Source organism: Metopolophium dirhodum, chromosome 6 (assembly GCF_019925205.1).
Source record: "Metopolophium dirhodum isolate CAU chromosome 6, ASM1992520v1, whole genome shotgun sequence".
Classification (NCBI taxonomy): Eukaryota; Metazoa; Arthropoda; class Insecta; order Hemiptera; family Aphididae; genus Metopolophium; species Metopolophium dirhodum.
Window position 1 is genome coordinate 4275491 of NC_083565.1, and position 18735 is coordinate 4294225.

At 28.4% G+C, this 18735-nt stretch overlaps 1 protein-coding gene across 1 annotated transcript in view; it reads right to left on the reverse strand.

Moving 5' to 3' along the window:
* The window catches only part of LOC132946192 (ATP-binding cassette sub-family C member 4-like), a 12623-nt gene extending 1491 nt beyond the window's left edge, over positions 1–11132 (reverse strand). Inside the window, 23 exon segments of the mRNA XM_061016060.1 lie at positions 40–167; positions 244–414; positions 486–609; positions 691–797; positions 889–1039; positions 1102–1181; positions 1264–1547; positions 1634–2025; positions 2119–2204; positions 2258–2355; positions 2420–2541; positions 2600–2764; positions 2997–3284; positions 3405–3515; positions 4034–4172; positions 4391–4518; positions 4520–4548; positions 4655–4877; positions 5681–5891; positions 7685–7819; positions 7893–8003; positions 10371–10454; positions 10567–11132. Of these exon segments, the coding sequence (XP_060872043.1) occupies positions 40–167; positions 244–414; positions 486–609; positions 691–797; positions 889–1039; positions 1102–1181; positions 1264–1547; positions 1634–2025; positions 2119–2204; positions 2258–2355; positions 2420–2541; positions 2600–2764; positions 2997–3284; positions 3405–3515; positions 4034–4172; positions 4391–4518; positions 4520–4548; positions 4655–4877; positions 5681–5891; positions 7685–7819; positions 7893–8003; positions 10371–10454; positions 10567–10574 (3375 nt within the window). The 5' untranslated portion in view covers positions 10575–11132.
* Positions 11133–18735: the final 7603 nt, after the last annotated feature.

The window sequence follows — 18735 nt, forward strand, 5'->3', positions numbered from 1 at the left end:
ATCATTATATAACATTTAAAATGACACTCAATCAACTACTTTTTCCATTGTCTGAATTTGAATATTTAGATTTTTTAATACATATGGTGAATCTGAACTGTAACGTAAATTAAAATCTTTAAAAACAATTTTACCAGCATAAGGCCACACTTTTGGCTGACTTTTTACTATAAAATAAAATAATAACATACATTCTTAGTAAATATAAAATTAATAAATAAAAATATAATTATCAAATTTTACCAGTAGTAGAGTGAAGAGTATCTTCTTGTGGTAAATGTGTGTATTGTAAAATTCTTTCAACTGGTACCATTAGGTTTTCTAAAGCTGTGGATTGTTTTACTGCCCATTGAATCCTACCGAGTAATGCCATCGCTTGTGTGAGGGCTATACCAACACTTCCACCATAGATATCTATATCAAAAGAAATCTCTTAAAATAATATGGTAATAATTGACTGTGATGTATCTTAGTCCTTAACTTACTGTTGTCCACTACTAAAAAGCTTGATATTACAATACATAAATAAATGATACAAATTATATCCAACCAGAACCCGAATCCTTGATTTAAACACGTACACAAATATGATGCAGAGGTATGTAAATCCTAAATGTTATAATAAAAAAAATATATAAACTATTAAAATAATAGTTTTATTAACATCGTATAATAACAATTTTAACTTACTTGGTGTTTATCAAATTCTCTAGACAAAATATTCTCTGCTCTAAATGCTCTAATTGTTGTTAAACCTTGTAATGATGCATTCATATGAGCTAATACAGGACTTCGTGCTGTTTATAGTTATAAATAATAATTGTTTTTAATTAAAAATAAAATAAATCATAGGTATACGTTTATTTACTAATTAAATATGTCACTTACTTTCTCCTTCTAACCTTCTGACACCTTGAGATGTATTGAAATGTAAGTATCTGAGTTTGTAAATGATTATACCCATGATAAATGTCGGTATCAGAAGATAGATATTAGTTAATGCAACAATAAATAGAGTTCCCAAAATAAAAAAAACGATCTATTAAAAATAAATAAATAAATATAAAGCAGTTTATATTTAAGTAGAAGATAAATAGTAACTTGAATAAAATCCATAAAAATATTTGGTAATGTTTTGTCAACAGCGCCCATGTCTTTAGAAAAACGGTTCAATATCTGTCCTACATAAAACAACATAATATCATCTATAATAATTTATGCAATAATATTTATATCACATAGGGAATTCAAAAAAAATAATACCTGTAGAATTGGTATTGAAAAAAAACATGGTGGTTCTTATAATGGAATTGAACATTTGATTGTGTAAATTGATTGAAGCTTTCGTAGTAATATTGACAAATACAGCAGACCTGATGATAGCTGTTACTATCAGAGAAACCATTAATATGACATAAATCATAACATAATGTCGTTGGAAATTAGATAACAATAATGATGCACTATTTGAATCACTAGGCACTGACATATTATTGCTGTAAGATGTATTTAACAATTTATGATACTCATATACTTCGTGATTTACCCTGAAAACAGTATAAACAATACACATAAATACTTCATATTAATTTTCCATTGATTAATAGTTAATGAGAAGTCGAATAAATATTACCATATGCTAAGCCAAAAATCTCCACTGGTAGTTAGTACTTGAGTAAAAATGCACATAAAAATACAAAACAAAATGTTAGGTGTACTTCCACCAGACTTAATGTATGATATAAATATATTTTTGGAATTATATTCATAAGACTGGAGGGACGATATTTTATTAGGTTTTGAAGATTGGACATCATTAATTTGATTTTCATAATTAGACGATATAATGCTGTTGTTAGATCCATTCAGAGATGATACCAAGCGTGAATCGGCACTATTGTTGTGCATATTGTTAGTTTCAATTTCATTTTCAATATTTGAACCTTCTGAATATCCAAGTAAATTTGCAAATTCAAAACTGAAGGCTTTTAGATTGTTATAAGATCCTTCAGTTACTATTTTACCCTACAAATAAAAATAGAAAACATAGCTTTGGAGTTGATATAGTATTATATCATCTATTAATCTATTAATCTAAAGATCAAACATTATACTAACATTATCCATTAGAACAATTTGATCAACATCAGATAAATATTGTACTTGGTGCGTGATAAGAATACATGTTTTTTCTTTTAGGTAATCTATTAACAATATGCTTATAAGTTTTACTCAATTTAAAAATGTTTAAGTGTACCTAAAATGCATTTTTCAAATAAATGCTTGCCAACTTTAACATCAACAGCTGAAAGTGGATCATCCAGTAAGTAAATATCTGCTTGTTTGTACACCGCTCTGATGTAAAATATTTAGAATTTATAAATGAAAAATTATGGTTAATTATCTAGATTATATTTGCCTCGCTAAATTAATTCTAGCTCTTTGTCCTCCGCTTAAGGTTATTCCTCTTTCCCCCACTATTGTCTCATCACCAAGTGGAAATTCTTCAAGATCGCTTTTTAGTGCACATACATCAATAATCTATTTAAAAATCATAACAGTTTATAGTTTAAAGTAAGTATATAATGTTAATCATTACTTTTTGAAAACGCTCTTTGTCCATTTGTGATCCAAATAGAATATTTTGTTGAACAGTCCCAGAAAATATCCATGGTTCCTGAGGCGCATAAGACACAATGCCATGCACAGAAATTCTACCATCACAAATAGGCAATTCCCGTAAAACTGCTTGTATTAATGAACTCTGTATAGAATGTGATAATCATGAGTCATATTTTATAAAATAGATCTAAAGTTCTAAAACTGTTTTTTTGCTATTTACATTTTACATTATGTGAAAATATAGCAGAATGATAAATTGGTATAATTTTTTAATTAATCTGTATTTTGATTTGTTTCTACTTTCTCGTAACATCCTGTGACAATGACAGTTAGAGAACCTCTAAAATAATATACTAATTGTTGTATTTGTTTACCTTTCCAGCTCCTACTGATCCAACAACTGCAACTAATCGGCCAGTTCTTGCAGTTAAGTTAATTTTTTCTAATGTGTTACTATTTTGATCGTCTGCCCATTTCGCAGTAGCATTCAAAATAACTATACTAAAATCATCATCAAGTTTAGTGTTATTTTCAAAATCCTTACAGTTTTTTGTAATATCGTCATCAACAATAAGTGATTGAATAACATCATTTTCCACTGATGTGTCAGATTTCGAACAACATTTTGATATTTTATCTTTTTCCCCGAGTAATAAAAAGTTCTAAACAAAAAACGTTTAGTTTGATATTGTTTTTTAAATGTACATTAACTATGGTCTATGATACATAATTCAACACTGATTTATGAAATAAATAAATATAAAAATATTAGGGTAATATACCTCGATGCGCTTAATGGATACAATCAATTCACCAACTTGTAACAAACCAAGACAGAACAGTACTGCCATTGAGAAATGCAATATATTGTATATTGATGTAAGAACATAAACCTATAAGGAAATAGTAAACATGGATTAGTTCAATATAAATCGAATTTCAGATACTTTAGTATAGTATTTTGTTAACCGTTTTATTTTGTTAACCCTATTTTGTTTCTTTATCTTTCAAACGTTAAGCCTACTCAATTTGTGTCAACAGAGCCAGATTTCTGTTGAAAGCTTTAATATTAAATTGAATAAACTACAATCTTAAATACGCAAATATAAAATATTATGTATTAATCAAATTTGGTTTATTTTTATGATTTTTCAATTTTTAATCAAGTTATGGGTAGATAAGTTAAACATTAAAATTTAAAAATGATTTAACTCGCTTAAAAATTAAAATACATAAAAACTCCAACATGCAACGTCGCAAATGCCGATGGGTATAATTTCTCATGTAGGTATGATTATAGATTTCATTACAATATTAATGTTAAGAATTAGAAACACAAAATTTGTTCTGCTTAAGACAAATTTGTTGTACATTTGTAAGAAGACTCTCAACGAGATAACTATATATTTACTTTGCGCACAGATATGTGATTTCCAAGTAAGATATACAATATGATACTGACAAATAATTGAAATCTTGTTTGAAATACTTTGAACGATAAAGAAATAAATCCGATAAATATCGATCCTTTAATTTGTTTAACTTCCATTCTATAATATATAATGTATAATGGTATCAATATAATTCTATACATTATTATATGTTATAATTTAAACTTCCCAGACAGCAATTTTATGATTAATAATATTATTATAACATTGTAATAACGAATAATATTAGTATAACGTTATTATAATATGATTATATGCTATTATAATATTATCATTACAAAATGCTGTCTGGGTTATAACACTATTGGTTAACATACTTTCTCAAATATTCTATAAGTTTACTAAAAGGTTTTTCCCACGTATACATTTTGATCACTTGTATTCCCAAAATGATTTCATTCATTAGACATATTCTCTCATCGGTCTTCTTAGCCGTCTTTAAATGGATATAAGCCATTTTTTTTCCCCATCCAACCTGAAAATTCAACAAGTAATACACAATTTATTCCGAACGCTCGTTAATAAATCTATTCTATTCACTAATTTCAAATAATTTATAGTTTACATAACAATTAACAAACCTTGTAACGGAATAAAAAAAAAAAAAGTAGCTATTCCAATTAATGATGATACGCCAATTTCTTGCCACAATAAGTATGTAACCACTATCGTTTGCAGCGGTCCAATCCATAAATAATGTAACTTTGGTAAGGCCAGGTCAAATTGATTTACGTCATTCGATATCAAATTTATCATTTGGCCAACAGTGGTTTCATCAAGAGCTTTAGTACTTAGAAATAATGCCTGGGTAAAAACAATAATATAAAACTTTTTTGATTTTTGATTCCCATAATAATTTCATACTTATGCAGTTCAGCTAACCCCTTCGTGTGGGGGACACTCTCCAACATTGTACAATAAATTAATACAGATCTCAAAAATAGCCGCAGTCCTCATTTAAACTCATGTAAAATTTCCTACTATAGTATGAACATGGCACTACACTTTTATTAGTACTACCTATTTAATACGAGACATAACTTAAACGAATATAATTTTCTCATAATAGAAGTCTAGAATATTGAGTATAGTAAATTCGCCTATCGGTACAACACATGGTAGACCAGTACTGAAACTAATTTTAAGTCACTCCATCTAGTAGCCACCCTCTAATTTGGCTATATTGAGTACCTACTAAGGTAGAGTTAGAGTGTTACTTTTCTAAATTTAAAATTTTTGATTTCAACAAAAAACAGCTAGGTAGGTACCTAAATAACTAAAATCTTTATTTTTCGTTTTAATATCTAATTGAATCAACTTTTGAAATTCAAACGCATACAAAAAAAGCTTGCACATGTGGTACTAAAAAGTTTTCGGATTCTTAAAATTGGTATTAAATTATTGATAATATTGGCCATGTTTAGTGATGATCGGACCACCAGTCGGAGGAGGATAGAGGTAACTTCCAGTAAGTTCAAAAAACATACATACAAATTCGAAAATTATCAAGCAAAAATATATCATTTAAACCGCTATCCATGTTACGATGGCAAGCAATTGCTGGTTTCATAGAATAATATTATCTTCAAAGAATATTTTAGGCTTACCTTTCTGTAAATTAGAGAAGAACATGCAACTCGCGTCTTCATCGCTTGGTTCAAGAATTCTTGTTCCGTTGAATAGTATATGACCGTTGTTATAAATAAGCTGATTAATAAACCGGACGCGCATATATATGCATATCTTATATCAGAGTATTTGGGTTTATCGGGATTGAAATATTCCAATAGTTCACCAAGTAATATAGGTTCAGATATTCTGTAATAATGGTGTACTTTACAAATTAAGCATAACAAAATATTTTCGGGCTTAAATTAGTATAGATATTAGATCAGTAATTTTATACACAAATAAACAATATGATCAACCAACATTAATAGTTGATACGGTTTTATAAAACCTATCTAGTTTACCTACATAATTTGGCGAGTATGAATTTCGAAAGCTTAGTGTTCGAAAGCTATTCCAAACACATATTTTGCTTATTAACTATAATAGTACGAATTAACCACTAACATAAAAATTCCATATTAGGTACCTATTTTAATTAACTCTGCCGGCAATGAATCTTAGTGAATTAGTTTTATTTTTTGAGAGAACCAGGAGTGCGTCTTAGAATATTATAGTACACCGGATCACCTGTTCTTTTATTTGAATTTGCATGATTTTGGATTTTCTTACAAAATAACAAAGTTTATTAATTTTTTCAACGTTTTTGTTTTGCAAATGCAAATATCGGCTTATTATAATAAAAAGAAAAATGATGATTAATCATAGAATAATAGAATATTCTATATATAGATTTATAAGAGATAATAATAATGAATATATATTTGATTAAATTGTAAATTACAATAACATATTACATATTTGAAATATGACAAACTCTGTACTAAATTTAAAGGTAACATGAATCAGGAACTACTGTGACTCTCAATAAATTTGTGTTTTTAAGGTATTAAACTATTATTGATTGCATCCGGCTTAGCTTCTTGTAATTTTGCTATTCCCCTTTAAATTTGGTAATTGGACATTTTTTTAAAGTGTGAATAGATTCATAGTATAAGGTACCTAATAGATATGTAATAGCTATAAATGAATCTAAATATTTCGTATAGTAAAAATTATAATATACCGTACGTAAAAGTCCCCACGAATAATGTTTTAAAATAACGAAATATCAAATAACTAACATCGTTATACACATATATACTTCGTTTAAATATCTAATTTTGACCAATTTTGAACTTAAAATGTCTATTAAAAACCTGTTTTTATAAATATTTTTAGATTTTTTTGTTTACAATATTAACTACCTACTGTTTACTTATTAGTTATTAGTTATTTATTACCATTTACGTATGACTATTTACTTTATTTTATAAACTTGGAACTACCTACAAAATAATTTTCAAATGTTTGTGATATTGATGCGATTTTTTTTATAAGCATTTTAAGTTCAAATATTGACATAAAGTTGAAAAAAAGGTGGGTAAGTGGATGTCGTTCTGCTGTAATGTAGGTTACAAGTGGGTCAATGTATAATGGATGGTATTAAATTTGAATTCAATGATATAATATCACTGTATACAAAACACGATTCTGAGTCGTGACACTTTGTCAGTATGGATATTTATATTGTTATTACTTATTATTTATACGGTAGCCGGTAAGTTGAATTAATATTATAAAATAACAACAAAAAAACTAAAATTGTTATTTTTGGTTATTTAACATGTAATTTCTTCCAAATTTTAACATGAAATAACTATAAAAACTGTGTTTTTATATTTTTGAGATTTTTTGGGTACAAAATAACCTATTTACGCGGAACCTTGTTGTAAGTTATCAATCCTTGGCTATAAAAGTTAAACATTTTATACATTTTCAACTACAAAATCATTTTTAAATTGAACATTTGATAAAAATGTTGTAAAAAATCAAACATGAGATGCTACATTTTTATTTAGAAATCATGTTTATTAATGCAGATTATCAATGTCATAATATTAGTTTAGTTAGTTTATTCGATAAGTATGTTAAATTCTTACTTGAAAATGATTTCTAGTATGCAAATTACGATTCCTAGAAACATATATTTAGCACCAAACATTCGGATCAAAGCTCTAAACAATGTCGGCTTTCGATTCGCTAAATTCGCATTGTTTAACTCCGATCTCCATGTCCTAAATATGTGGAAAACAAATGCCAATTTACTTCAAAGTATTAATAAGAAATATTACATTACTATTGATTTACTTTTCTAATTGATCGCCTAATGATGATGATGTGTGATCGTCTAATGTCGTATACAAATCTGTTTCTTTTAAATCCCTGCGCCGTCCTATTTTTAATAGATTTGACATCCAGCTAAATAAATCAAATAATAATTAAAAAATCCATATTATCATAAATAAAATATTTAGTTTTTTACTAGTTCGGTACACAAAAACGTCTTTTCCAAAACACATTTATTGATTTAGAAAATAAAGGTAACTACTTAGTTGAATAGATAGTAGCATACACATAAAGAACTTATTAGTTATTGTTAATATAACTTAAAATAAAGGTTACCCTTTATAATTTAAATTTAACTGTGACTAGTTTTGAATTGATCGGTATTACAACAATACGATTACTTTTAAAATGTTTAGTACCTAGTAATTAGAAATATGTACAAACATAAACACAAGCACCAATTATCAGGAAACCAAACTTATAAATAATATATATATTTTACAACTATACAGAGTGTATCTTTTTTTTTTTTATTTATTGATCTTAAATACATCGACATCTAGGTCATTAGTACAAGGTGTTAAGTTAGGTGGTATTTACAATATGTTACATAATTTTTTTAAATTAGGTTATACAATTCTGATTTTTTTAGGAATAAAATTAAGTTGTTTGTGTCCTGTGAGTTTGGTCCAAGTGCTTGGCAGATTTGTTCGGAGATGTGGAATAGAGTGTATCTTATGTCATTGTACGCGGGTTTTTTTTAACAATTATGAATCGATGACATAGAATTTCGTTAAAACGAAAAAAAACGTGTTTCTTTATTTTTAACAGACAATTTTTTTTATAACAATTTTTAAATTTTTAAATACGCAGTTGTACCAATATCAAAGTCAAATTTATTTATTAATACGGCAACTACTATATTTGTTAATGGATTCTGGTAAAGCTTTTTTTTCTGAAAATTTTGATAGTGAAATCATCAATTTTGGTTCGCTAGTTTATTAACTATGGTTAAACACCCATACATAAGTACCTAAGACATTAATATCAACAATCGAATACAATTTACCAATTTACCATTTTTACTTTAGCCAACTAATAAAGAATAAAAATGTATGGTATTGTAAGAAAAGTAACTGTGAAGTATGATTACCTATAAAAACAAATTATTATAATAATACTGATTTTGATGATTATTGTATGTTAAAATAAAAATAATGAACTATGTTTGCAAAACAATTTTGTTTATGTTTTTTTTTTTTGAGAGAGTGTCATTAGATTACATTTATGTGTATAAAAAGGTAGTTATAAGAAAAAAATATTTAGCTCTTGTAAATTAAACCTATACCAATTGTTTCAATTAAAAGTATATCAATGCATATTTTAATAAATTTTAGAGGACCATAGTTAATAAACTAGAGAACCGAAATTGATGATTTGACTATCAACATTTTCAGAAAAAAAGCTTTACCAGAATCCATTAAAAATATAGTAGTTACCATTTGAAATGTTGAAATTGTAATAAGAAAATTGCCTTTTAAAAATAAAGAAACACGTCTTTTTTCGTTTTAACGAAATTCTATGTCATCGATTCATAATCGTTAAAAACCCCCGCGTATAAAGACATAAGATACACCCAGTATAAGTTATCTAATAACTATCTGTATCTGATCAGTATTTGCAGTTCAAACTTCAAAACTAATAGTACGTTTATTTTATACATTTTAACTAAAAAAGAAATAATGTTTTTTGATACCAACCCAGCTCTTTTGAATATGAATATAATCATAACAGGAAGTAAAATATTTAATTAGGACAGACCAAATAATAAATATGAAAATACATTCTATCATAACGTTAGAATGTTATCCATCAATATTGAGTCAGGCTATGGCCTGACCCGTAGTTTCGCCTATATAAATATAATCTTATCTTAAAAACGTATTTAACAGGTTACAGGATTAAACATCGATAGGTAGATTGGCATCATACATTATTTACAACTCATTAAGTAATTTTATAATTACATCTAAGATTAATGAATTTAACACAAGGTTCTTCGTAAGTATTTTTTTAAAAAATAAAGGTGAGCATAATTCCACAATTATTTTATAGAAGCACCTGTAGTTTAAAATTTGACTAATTTGGATATTAACGCGTAACATAATTAATTTACATTTGAGCATTTGAAATATTTTAGAATTCAAAGAGATTTTATCTCGCTCACACTATCGTTAATATTAATGTATAGGCTAGTATATTGTTCTCTTCTTGTTCTCATAACAAATATATTATAATTAAGCAATGTCTAGTTTTGTTTTGCCGGGATCGCATTACATTTGAAATGTTTAGTAATTTAACCACTTCCCACAACAAGACATTTTTTTTATTCCAGCCTATTTGTATCTATCATTCCGTATTTTAACATACAGGCATAATATTTTAACGACTAAAATACGTTCAAGTATGTACTTACCTATATTTTTTTAATTTATTTACCTATATGTGATGGTTTCAAAAATATTTGCATTACATCTTGGGTTGTGAGGACGTTCTACTTTACTATCTGCCTTCTGGATTTCTCTTAAATAATAAAACAAGTAAATACATATTGAGTTGGTTTTTATTTAATACTTATTACTTATTAGTTATTATTTCAAATAGATACAATATTTGAATACATCTGATAACTTACCTGTACATAATGTATATAATATAGTACGGTTGTTTAATTCGTATTGTGATTTCTGGTGAATACTTAATTAATAATCATGTGAAACTAATATTTATTAAACGTATACCTATTGTATTCCTTGTAAAGGTATAAATCAAAAAAAAAAAATTTCGATTGCGATCAATTATCATTTATTAGTTTACGCGCACACCGATTGTCATGTAGGTATTACTGAAAGTATTATAATGCACTGATATTTTCCATTTCGTATAACCCATAATATTTTAAGTACCTATCTAATCAAGTTTAACCCCACTACCGCCGGTATTTTTTCACTATACGTAGGTACGTAAAAATATATCATACAAATGAATATAATTTTAAATACAGTAGAAACCGTTTATAATGACGTTCACGGGACCAAAGAAAATAGGTCATAATAACCGGTTGTCATTATAACCAAAATGACGAAAAAAAAATTGCAACTTCAATACATATTATTATTATTATTTCTTTATGAAATGTATAATATAGAAAAAAGTAAAGATAAAAACATTTAATTATATGTACATACATATGTATTTAAAATAATTAGTTCAATTATTATTTAAAGAAATCTGTTATTTTAGATTTAACTTTGTTAGTATAAAAATCACGCTCTATTTTTTTCTAGTTCTTCAAAATTTATCTTTGGACTTACGTTATTCAGAGCCATATAATTTGCTAACATCTTTGCTGCATTGAACACTGCATTAATAGATAAATCTCCAACGGGAGTATCAGCTTCTTTACTATCATCGTCTTCCATGCTTACCAAGGCCTTCAGCTAATTCATTGGCTTTCTGTTGAAGAATTGGTCCATTAATTGGAATGCATAGATTTCTTTGTTTTTTAAACCATCGTAATAAAACATTATCTAAATCTGTATGTGTACAATTTCTAAGTTTCTTAACTAATAATTTTTCATTTTGAAACTCTTGTTCGATTTTATCTCGAGCTTTCCATATGTTGGAAATTGTAGAGTACTCTACGTACTCTACGTACTCACGTGACCTACGCCTAATTCATTAGGTATGTCGGAATTTGTTTCACCTTTTTTTAAACGAAAAATGACATTTGCCTTTTCTTCGATGGTGAATTGCTTTCGTTTGCTCATTTCACAATACAATTTAACACACGAACACAAAACACTTTTAACCGCACGACGATTACCCGTACACTGACAATAAAATAAAATAAAACTGACGAATAAACAACGATGTAATTTTCGGTATTATCGGTATCGTAATAGTACCTTCGATAAAGTAAAGTCATTATAGATAAAATATTTTTCCAATATAACCAAAAATAACCTTCATAACATCCGTATAGTCATTATATAGACGTCATAATAACTGATACAAATTAGCATAGGCGCAAATAGTGTTTGAAATCTGGGGGGGCTGAAGCCGTAGCTCAGTTCAGGATACTGAATACTCTTATGAGTTATGATGCTTTTAAATTATTACAAAACCACTAAAAAAATTTACCTTGCTGCAGCAACATGAACTACAAATAAACATAAACATATATAGGTACATATATATATATATATATTATATACCATCTAAATTAAAATTCACATAATTATCTAATATTATATTAACACATTGGTATTTTTTTGACATCAATTTTTTTTATTATTCTTATAGTAAGCCTCATTACAATAATTTAATTCTCCTTTCGGTTTTACTAAAAGTATTTAGAATCTCTTCCACGTCAACAACAATATCTTTTTCAATTTCAAGTATGCCTAAATTGCTAAACCGGTTTTGGGACATAGTAGATCTTAAGTACGTGTTTATTCTTCGCATTGTGGAAAATGACCTCTCAGAAGTGGCTGAACTTACAGGCAATGTAATTGCTATTTGAACAACTTTAAACAAGTTGGGAAAAACTTGTTTACTTAGGTGTTCCTTGATATGTTCAAATTCTATGTTTTCTTTTATTATATTTTTAAAGACAGTCATTTCATATTTTAAGTTTTCTGTATTTAATTTAAAAACATCCTAAATAAAACAAGTTGAAGCTGAGTACTCAATATATTAACTATTCTGAGAACTTCATGTAAAATAAACAAATATACAACAAACTTTACATTTTTCATAGTCGCTAAAACACCTAAAACATTAAAACATTAGTTTGAAGAAAATAATTATATATTTTATTGAAATATTAATAAATAAATTATACCAATAGCTTGTGCTACATCTTTGGATTCTTGAGCTTCTATTTCTTCAGTTAAAATACATATAATGGCTTCGAAATTGTTTAATACAGCTTCACAACTCTTATATCGGCAAACCCAACGTATATCACTCAGTTGACAAATTTTAGTTTTTTTTAAATTTAGTTTATTTTGCATTTCAATTAATTTGGTGTGCGTTGTGCATGAGATATTGAGATATAATATAGTATGTGAAGGTCTGCCGACCGTTTCTTATCAGACATCAGTGCTGCACATTTCCCACCAACTATTCTTTAGATTAGCGTGATCACGTGGTTCTCAAAGCATTAATCGAAATTCGATTATCATTTTTCAAATCATTCGTTACGCGCGAAAAGTGATATTTCTTTCGAAATTACATTGTAATTTATAATGTGTATCATATAGTAAAATCATTTGTTTTTGGGGGGGCTATAGCAATTCTTAGGGGGGCTAAGCACCCCTAGACCCCCCCCTATTTGCGCTTATGCAAATTAGTACATACAATATAGGAGTTTTGCCAGGACATTTAATCTCAGGTCATTACACCCAATATGTCACTACAACCGGTGTCATTATAAACGGTTTCTACTGTAGTTTTATAATAATAGTTTTTTAATAATCTATATATACATAAAAATGAATGTATGTCTGTCCGCCTGTCTGTCTGTGTGTCCATGGCAACCGTTCATATATTGTTTTGAGATTTCCGTCTGGGTGTGTCCATATTACCATGGCAACCATTTATATATTATTTTGAGATTTTCGATGGAATTTTTTATATGTGTTACCGCTTACCGGCAATGTTGACATTTAGGAGATGATGACTGTTCCTAGAAAATGTTGACAATTCCTAATACCGGAAGGAAATAATAGCATTGCCTAGTATATGCTAACATTTCCTAACTATATCAAGCAAAGATGCCATATATTTTTTTTAGATATTTCAATTTAATCTGTCTAATTATTACTTTTATCAAACATAATTATTAATTACCCGGCTATTACCCTAATAAATTATCAATAATCAATAAAAAATCAAGTGTTGTCATACATTTTTTTTATTACTTTAATTTGTGTAATTTAAGATTTTTTACATTTTTAAATTTTTACTCATTTTTGTTTTCACATGGCAAACTTCCGTGACATTGCCTGCCGGACATTGCTGGCTCAGCCCGTTTTGGCCCAGCTTGGAGCCGGGCTTGGACCGAGCCCGGGTATACATTAAGTATGTGTTTCCGGGCCGGGCCGTGCTTTCTAGCGCACGGAACCGGGCTTGGACTGGGCCCGGTTATGCACCGTCTTAGTGTGAACTGTGAGTGAGTATACTGGCTATCTGGCTAGGCTTACATTTAACACATAATATTTTAGGTGTAAACAAGGTAAACAAGGTAAGGTGGTTTTAACTAAAATAAATTGGACCGGGTGGTTTATTTAACTAAAATGTGTCGGGCCGGACCGAGCCGTCTACAATAAATCGGGCCGAGCTAAATGTATGTAAAAAATATTTAAACGGGCTTGGGTTTTAAAAATCAGGCCCGCGCAGAGCTCTAATATACAGGTAGGGACACTTATAATAAAATACATAAATATTACGATGAACACATTATGCAATACCTACGCGATAACCATAACATTTTCCAATCAACCATTTTATCAATATCAGTCATTTCCCCACCTGATATTTTTAGAACACGGACAATATATTGACAGTAGTGGCAGTATAATGGTTTTTAGCATGTCGCCGTTGCGAGTTAGTTATCGTTCTAATAGTTACATTTTAAAGCTGGTTCCACATGACTTGCAACATCATAATCGGAGGTTCTATGTCACTTTGTACTGTCAAGCATTGAAAGTACGAAACTTTTATATACTTACTACTTATCACTTATATTTACAATATATACTTTAAATATATAATAGTATAAAGTGATACGTGATAACATTTCCTAGGAATTGTCATTATTTCCTAAATTGTCAACATTTCCGGTAACATATATAAATGGTTGCCATGGTACTATGTATAACATATTATTCATATAGAGTAGGCAATTTTAATGGGCAACGAAGAGCACGGGATCAGATATATATACATAGATTAGACCTCTGGGCAGAAGATAGACTAATTTAAAAAGGGAGAGGACCAACCCCGGGAGGTGCTCAAACAGGGATTTTGAGATTTCTGATGAAAATTGTTGTTTATAAATGGTTGCCATGGGTTTTGAAGCTATTATAATAATAATTTTTGGTTGCCGGGCAACGAAGTGCACGGGATCAGCTATTATATTTATAAAAAAGACAAAAATTAATATTAAATATAAACGAATTGCCGCGCTACTGTCACCATCGAGTTTCGATAAAAATTTATGGTGAGAAGACCATCGCCACCGAAGTTATTATTAGTTATTATTAGATCGGATATTCGAAATTATATTCCATTATGAAACAACGTAGTTTATTGTAGATATTACTGATAACTGATTACAATTTAGTGAAATTAATATCAAATTTGTTCAAACGCAAGCATGAGGGTCGTAATTTGACGATTATTTATAGACATATGTATCATTCGATGTATGCCTCTCTAAGGCTATTGGGGGGGGGGGCTATAATTGTGCGGAAAATAATTCAACGGGACGTAATTTTGCGGAAATTAAATTTGCGGAGCGTAATATTTTGGAATGTTTAATCACGGAATGTAAAATCTCAGATCGTAATATCTCGGACTGTATTATCGCGGAACGTAAGATTTCGGACCGTAGTATCACGGACCGTAAAATGACGGAATATAAAATTTCTGACTGCAATATCCCGGACCGTAAAACAACGGACTGTAATATGACGGAAATGTATAGTGTGGAACGTAAAATACCGGAACGTAATATTACGGAAAATAATAATTGGTTCCTAAAATATTGAATGCTAATTGCCTCTAAGGTCCGCTAGGGGTCGCCATCGCTTCTAAGTTGGCGGCCGAGGCGGGCTATTGGAATAAGTACCCGATTTTCGACGACTGTGCAGTCCTAAGACGGAAGCCATAATATATTTCTAATTTATTCGTATGCTGTCACTTGTCAGTCAAGTGTACGTTACCGCAGCGCCATCACCTTTTGTTATCACGTTATCTGTAGGTTGTTATACCAATTAATATTACCTACTTTATAAACTTTTTTTTTACCAAATGTTTAAATGTTTCTTACGAAAATCGTTTGAAGGACTTGTTCAAAAAATTAAAAAAAGTTGTATCAACAGTGACAAGACATTTTAAATTGTTCATTATTAAATTTGATTTCATATCCAAAGGTGGGCATTAACTAGTTAGTTAATTTTCTAATCAACTTGTGAATTTAACTAGTTTAATTGACAGTTTAAATAACTTAGCTTTCCTCAGTTTGTTTAAAAATAATCAGCATCAAGTTAAACATTTTTGAAATTTTTCGTTTTTATGGTTTCATACGTAAATATTAATACTAAAATAAAAGTAAAAATAAAAATAAAATAATCCAATACTATAATAATACAAACATTTCTGTTATTTTTCTCGATAAAATAATTTTGTAAATGGATTTTTGTTATAATAGGTTAGATACGCATAATTGATAATAAGTATTATTATTTATTGTGATATGTAGAACGTAGGTATTTAAATATTTAATAATCATGTAAAGTAAAATAGGTATAATTACTGTACATTACAATGAAAGTTCAATAACATTGTTTATTATAATAATTTAGGAAATAAGAAAGAACGCAGTCACTATTTATGTGATCCACATACTAACTAAAAAAAGTATACTAACTTTTTTTTTAAACTGAGTTAAGTTAATATTTTGTCCCTATCAACTTTTAACATATCGAGTTAAATGTATGATTTCTTAACTGTTAACTGTCAACTTATCGATCTTATCCTCGCTTAACTGAACTTAGCTTGAGTTAATTGTTTTCATTAATTTACCCATCTTTGTTCATATCCGATGGATATACATGTTCAAATATATCGATTAAATATTTTAGAAATTTGTAATACATATGCTTATTATTATGAGTAAATTAGATTTTTATCCTGATCCTATGGACCAAGAAAATCATCTAATAAAATATCTTTTGAAAAACTCGGAAAACATTCTGAAACAGATTAAACAATTTAAAGCTTTCTATTGAAATTGCAGAGAGATTAATTAATCTATTGAATGTATTATAAAAAAAATATAATCGACTAATTTTATAAGTAATACCATCGATTATGAATACTAGTACCTATTTATAATACTAGTTATACCAATAGATTCCGTAAGATTTAAAGGGTGTTTATAGTTTACTTTTTCTACTCCCAGGTAGCTAAAATACTGAAACGGCTAACCTTATTAGTTATTAGTATCAAAACCCAAATGCAAAAAATCTTTTTTTAATTTAGCACTATTGTAATAGGTATCACACTGTATGACATTTTTGTTTGCTAAATCACATATTATAAAATCTGCAAGTGTGATGATGGTGTGATGCGAACCGACTGTGTTTTACCTTACTTCATCTTCCTAGGTACCCAATGGCCAATCCTATACCGTATGGTTATTTAAAAATAAATTTTCCATAATTTTGAAATTGAACTCTTAAACCTTTCAAAATTAGGTTTTAGATTCTGAGCGGAACAATGAATACTGTATTGATTTTACAAAGATGCGTGTATTTTATGTAAATTATAGGTAGGTGTACATACACGATTTATATTTTAAAAATTGGATTTATTCTCAGTACTTATCAAAATTAAAAATAGCCAGGATAAACAACATCCCACCTCACATAATCTAAAATTCTAGCTATACCGCTGTACCAAAGAATATAAGTAGTGAAAGAAGATATCGAAAATAATAAGATATCAACTTAGTTTTTGTTTTTTTAATGTGGTCACCTTAATGTGATTGAATATTGCTGGGTGGTATAGATTATAGGCTATAAAAGCCATACTCCGTTCACGTTATAGAATACCTTACTTGTATCGATTATTAGAAGTTATATTTTGATACTATTGATGTAAGTTGAAACTTAAAATTACAAAATTAAGAAATACGACTAGTTATATTATAAAGACTATATTAATAATTAAATTATTAGGAAAATAATAATTAATTATTTCTAGAGGACGCTATACGCAGCTCATGTGGTGTCTCCGTCTTTCAAATGTATAACATAGAAAAACTGTTTTGCGCGGGTAAGAATCACTCAGACTGTAGTCCAAGCTAAGCAACCAGATTTTCACACTATAAAGAGGAGAACATATTTAACTGTGTAACGTTGATTTTATTTTTTCGATATCAGAACTAAAAAATAAGTTATTCAAGATCGAAAAACTCAAAAATAATACATTTTTTAACAATAAAAACTTTTATCGTATTTGTGATATTGAAAAATTAAAAACAACGTTGCAGTCAATGTTCTCTTCTTTCTAGTGTGAACATTTGGTTGCTTAACTTGGACTACAGTCTGAGTGATTCTTAACCGCGCAAAACAGTTTTGTTATGTTCTATATATTTTATAAGACGGGAACAACACATGCGGGTGTAGAGTCCTCTTAAAAGCTAAAAAAACGATGATATAATATGATAAATGGCCAGTGTTGAAATAAAAAGTAACGTCAGAGCAAAAACCAAAAACCAAAAATATGATTAAAATATTAAAAACCGTAAATATAACCCAACATATTATAAACAAACGCCGATTATCAAATTTATAGAGTTTTATTATTATGTAACCCGTTCAGACGTTCTAATTTGAAGTTCGAAGAATCGGGCTGATATTGGAATTTGGAAATAACGTTGAAAAACTAGACAGTGCAGTCTTATTAATATTATACTCATATTATAAAAATAAACACAACCACATTAATATATTATCAGCTCGTTAATAGACATAGCCGTATAGACGTCATATACGATTCAATCGATTCG